Raw genomic sequence first — 5,055 nt, 5'->3', positions numbered from 1 at the left:
TTTTATCATAAGTTACTCGGTAGTATAAATCACTATTATAACACTTTATGAAGTTACAAACAAACTAGATGCTAGTCGTGTATCATAATCCTGTTCTCAACTTATACACACATAGATAGAATAGATATGAGGTGACAACAAAGCCACAAGTAAAATATAAACACGCCAATTAAATTCCAATAGAAATAAAATAAACATAACTACATAAAATGTGTCCACTGCTAGCAGTAAAATCAACAAAAAAAAAGGTAACAAGTTTGAATTATTTGAACAAACCAAGAGGATATGTAACATTTCAATCCGGAAGCAAGTGCATATATCGATGTTCTCAAACCGAAAAATATAAATGCAAAGATAATAACACTATATATGGGGCCTACTCACACCAAAATCTACAGGCACAAATCTGCGGATGCAACCAACCAACCAACCAACCAACAAGAGCGTTTTTTTTTTAATATTGTTTACATTAAACTTCTGGAGCTGCTGCTGCGGGTGGTGCGGGAGCCCTCAACAGTGGTTGAAGAGCCTTTACAACGATACTCATATTAGGCCTAAACTCAGCCTCATACTGCACACACAGAGCTGCAACAGCCGCCAACTACAACATCACAAACATCACAAGGTTAGCTAGTTTTTTTTTTTTTTTTTTAACTGGTTAGCTAACTTGATGACCTTTGTTATGATAGGATCCACAAAAGAAGTGATTTTTTAAAGAGAAGCAATTAGTCTTATGATGATATGAGGTATTTCACAAATTTCTCTTGATGATATCATTGTGTAATAATAACTATCGATGAATATCATAAGTAAAAAGGATGCTTTGCTAGAAAAAAACATATTTCCCAACAAAACAAAAAAGGTACTTTAATATTATGGTTTACAGAAATATACAAACCTTAGCAACTGCTTTGGGAGGATACTCTCCTTTGAGCCTTGGGTCAACACATTGTTTGACCTTGTCTTCACTTAGCCTTGGTGTAGCCTGCACACACACACACACACACACAAAAAGAAAACAAAAGTTAAACGCAGTTGCGTAAAAAACGCGTTGGGTGTGTGCGTTGGCCTTTAAACAAAAAAAATGGGTTAAAACGATACGTTATAAGCCTATGATCATTTCCCTGAAGTCTCCCTCCCAATTCTTTCGGTCCCAACTTCAGAACCGCAACCAAATAGCAACCAACAAAATGAAACTGCCCAAAGACAAATCGGATCCATTGGGGCCCACAAAACGAAAACTGAAAAATAGCCAAAACAAATAGTTCAAATGTAATAGTAAACTCACCCAAGTGACAAGACTCTGCTGTCCACGTGGCATAGTATGATCAACAGGTTTCCGACCAGTTAGAAGTTCAAGCAAAACAACCCCGAAGCTATACACGTCACTTTTTTGCGTCAGCTGTCCAGTCATTGCATACCTACATAAAGGTTAAATTAAAAACATTTAGCTATTTGTTAAGTTACCTTTAGGCAAAAGTTAGCTTTCTTGCAAAATTGACATTTTAAAGATTCCTCGGTTTATTGCACAAAGTGATTGAATTACAAACATTTACTGAATGTTAAGTTCCTCTTTTTGGCAAAAAGTTGACATTTTTCATGCAAATTTGACTTTTCAAAGTTACACCTTTACACAAAGCGTTGACTGATTGCGAAAAGTTTGACATTGAATTTTGATTGTGATGTCTTATAGTGTATCATGCACAGATGGCATTTTGCAGCAGCTTTTGCAAAATTGGTGGTATTATGTTGAGAAAATATACTTGGATGTTAACTTTCATATAAGTTTTTTAAAGTTACTTAATCAAGTAATTTTCCCTCAAATTTAAGCATTTATCTACATGTATGTGAGAAGGGTTTAAAATCATTACTCTGGTGCATGATAGCCAAAAGTTCCCAAAACACGAGTCGAATGCAAGCGAGCAGCCATGTCGGGTGCCTGATTCGAAAGATTGAAGTCCGCAATCTTGGCTCTTAAATCCTCAAATAGTAGCACATTGCTAGACCTAATATCTCTGTGTATTATAGACGGCTGGACCTTCTCGTGCAAATAATCGAGTCCCTTTGCAGCATCAACAGCAATCCTTACTCGCTGCATCCAATCTAGCACGGGCCCCGGTTGTGCTCCTTGTACACCCTTCCTGCCTGTACATATAGATTCGAACACTTGAGTCAAACTAAATTTAATTTTTTTTTTTTTAAATAATAAGCAGAAAAAAGTTCTCATACCGTGCAATATGTCGTGTAGAGATCCCATCGTTGCGAACTCATAAGCCAGGACACGGGTACTTCCATCGACACAGTAACCGCACAGCTCGACAAGATTTTCGTGCTTTAGCGTTGAGACCATTGCAACCTTGAATAAGAAAAAAACACATGTAATTCAATATTTATAGAGAATAAAGGTAGCATTTTTAACGATTTGTCTATAAACGGGTCAAAGATTTCTGTTATATATTACGCTGATCAAAGGTAACGGTTCAAATGGATCAAAAAACGGGTTGAAAGTGAACCAAAGTGTGATTTTGATTGCATATATCCTCCTAAATGGTTATGCAACAACACATAGATAAAACTAGAGTAATATTTTAATATTACAGAATTTGTGATCATAAATCATATATTTGTAAGCATAAAACAGGTTAATGTTTTTCCTTCATATACAGAAAACTTTGACTAACCTGAGTCAAAAATTCATTATTTGATTCAGCCTCGGTGGAAACATCAAGTTTCTTAACAGCCACACTTTTTCCATTATTTAAGTTTGCAAAATAAACTCTTCCATATGAACCTTCACCGATCAACGCCTTTGATCCAAAATTCTCAGTTTTTTCTTTCAGTTCGTCGAGTGAAAGTGCAGGCACTTCTATCGTCGGCACCGCTTTTTGAGCATCAAATTTGACAGGTGGCGGTATTTTGTCCTTTTGTGGCCCTACATTACGTGTCGATAGATGCATTAAAAACACTAGGTAGTTAAAACAAGTAGTGTCAAATAAAACAGCCCAAAAGACATAGTAACCATAACCATATTAATACAGCATGAACAGAGTTTTTTTTTTTTTTTTGAAAAATCACAAATTATTAATCATTTTAATCATATAATCGTTAAACCAATGGAATGATCATTTATATATCACAACTAAAACATTATCATGATCATTTATTATCGTTGCGAGTGTCAAGCAAATTCTGATTATTTAATCATATAATTGTTAAACCAATAGCATATAACTAATTTTACTCTACCCTACAATAATCAATCTTGTTACAATTAGTATCTGACTGAAAACTTGACTCCTTAATAATTAGATAATAACTAACAAAAGTTCAAGGTTCCTAAACATTCATTATTCTCCATGTTACCTTTTATAGTCATAACATTAATCTTCTATGCTAACTAATCATACCACTACATCGATATAAACATCAAAATCTGAAAACGCTAACTTGAACAAAAAAATTGCAATTTTCATGTAATTATTATTATGAAAATGAAATCTAATAAAACTTACCATCACCGTGATCACTATGGCTTTTAGCAAAGCCATTTTCGTTTGCGGGGTAAGATTCTTCAACTTGACAAGTACAACACAACCACCTCCGCATCCTATCTCTTTTGCTCAAAATTAAATCGTCTTGAGCCCTCGGTTTCCCCAAACGTCTAAAATATCCAGGTGGCACGTGTCCCTACACAATCATATACAATTTAAAACATATCAACATATACATCATCATATTATAAATCAAAATCCAAATCCCATCAGAACATATATCAATACACAGGTGTTAACCAACTAAGCCTAAACTTGAATGCATATAAGTAACTTCACTTAAACCTATTTATATTGCACTTCATATTAAACAAGATATTATAGTACTTCATACTTCATCCTTGATAATAACATAAATATACACGTAAGGAGACAATATATTTAATCACACCACAACATCAACATAAACTAAATTTCTATCTATGAGGCTAAGTCCAAATGCAATAAAATTTTATCATTATATATTGGATAATCAACACCAAAAAGAACACTAACATTTTGCATCCAAAAGATCCAAAATATGACATGAATCATTTTCATCAACAATTAGGGCTTAACAACAAACATCAGACGGTATATATATATCCGTATAAACACGGCTATATATCTATATATCTATTATCTATTATATCGATGTATATAAGTTTTATATCAGAGATCTCAATCACAAAAACCAAAATTCAAACAACAAACGTATAAATTATTACCACTAAACCACGAATACGAGGGCGGGATTCCATTACAATTCTTTGATATATACACTCACAACCAGAAGACAAGAAAATGAATGATTTTGACACCGACGATTGAAATTGATTATATTAAATTATAATAAAAAAAATTGAAGTACGAACAAAATACAAATTAGAGGAATCAAAACGGTGGAAACCCAATTCAGGATTAATCAAAAAGGTTCGATCTTGAAGACGATCTGGTAATTAAAGATTATGAAGAATTAAATTGAAAAAGGGGTTCCTTTCGAATCAGATTAATGGAGGAATTAAATTCAAAAAGGTAATTGAATTAACATAAATATAAGTAATAATAGAAATAATAAATAAAAAGTGACCGGAATTGAAGGATTACCTGTATTGTGTTGTCACTTTTGAGTGGGTGGGTAGTTTTCTTGATTTAGGGTTTGTTTTTATATTTTCTTCAGATGATCGATAATAAATTGGGGAAAGACAGATATGCAAACCAACGAGCGATTAAAAAGAGAGAGAAATAAACGGATTTTTTTAGAGAGAGAAATATAAGGGCCCATACGGGGGTGTAAAAACTGTATTATTTTTATTTTTATCATTACTGATTTCTTTTATTTAAATTTGGCTGTCGGGATTTTTTTTTTTTTTTTCTTTTTGCAAAACAACGATAACATTCGAACGAATTCGAAGATCAACTAGTACAACCGTCACAAAAGAATCCAACAACGAGTCCTAATCCAACTAAACTAAGCAAACCAAACGGCTCACTAATATGGTGAACAAACCCATTTTTTAATCTA

The 5,055-nt window shown here is 33.3% G+C and overlaps 1 protein-coding gene across 1 annotated transcript; it reads right to left on the bottom strand.

Moving 5' to 3' along the window:
- Positions 1 to 429: 429 nt before the first annotated feature.
- LOC139868270 (PTI1-like tyrosine-protein kinase 1) lies at positions 430 to 4,763 on the bottom strand. The gene is made up of 8 exons (XM_071856600.1): positions 4,638 to 4,763; positions 3,513 to 3,687; positions 2,682 to 2,932; positions 2,230 to 2,356; positions 1,872 to 2,145; positions 1,289 to 1,421; positions 899 to 985; positions 430 to 601 (listed from the first exon to the last, which is right to left on the bottom strand). Exons 2-8 carry the CDS (start codon positions 3,604 to 3,606, stop codon positions 470 to 472), a joined length of 1,098 nt encoding a protein of 365 aa, XP_071712701.1. The 5' UTR covers positions 3,607 to 3,687; positions 4,638 to 4,763; the 3' UTR covers positions 430 to 469.
- Positions 4,764 to 5,055: the final 292 nt, after the last annotated feature.

The sequence above is a fragment of the Rutidosis leptorrhynchoides genome, chromosome 1 (assembly GCF_046630445.1).
Source record: "Rutidosis leptorrhynchoides isolate AG116_Rl617_1_P2 chromosome 1, CSIRO_AGI_Rlap_v1, whole genome shotgun sequence".
In the NCBI taxonomy this organism is placed as follows: Eukaryota; Viridiplantae; Streptophyta; class Magnoliopsida; order Asterales; family Asteraceae; genus Rutidosis; species Rutidosis leptorrhynchoides.
The sequence above is the reverse complement of the archived record's forward strand: the minus strand, read 5'-3'. Positions and strand labels throughout refer to the sequence as shown.

Coding starts and splice junctions, on each gene's coding strand:
- LOC139868270 (XM_071856600.1), bottom strand. CDS start 3,606: ATGCGGAGGTGGTTGTGTTGTACTTGTCAAGTTGAAGAATCTTACCCC. Junction 2,933..3,512: donor CCATAGTGATCACGGTGATG/GTAAGTTTTATT, acceptor CACGTAATGTAG/GGCCACAAAAGGACAAAATA. Junction 2,357..2,681: donor ATAATGAATTTTTGACTCAG/GTTAGTCAAAGT, acceptor TTCTTATTCAAG/GTTGCAATGGTCTCAACGCT.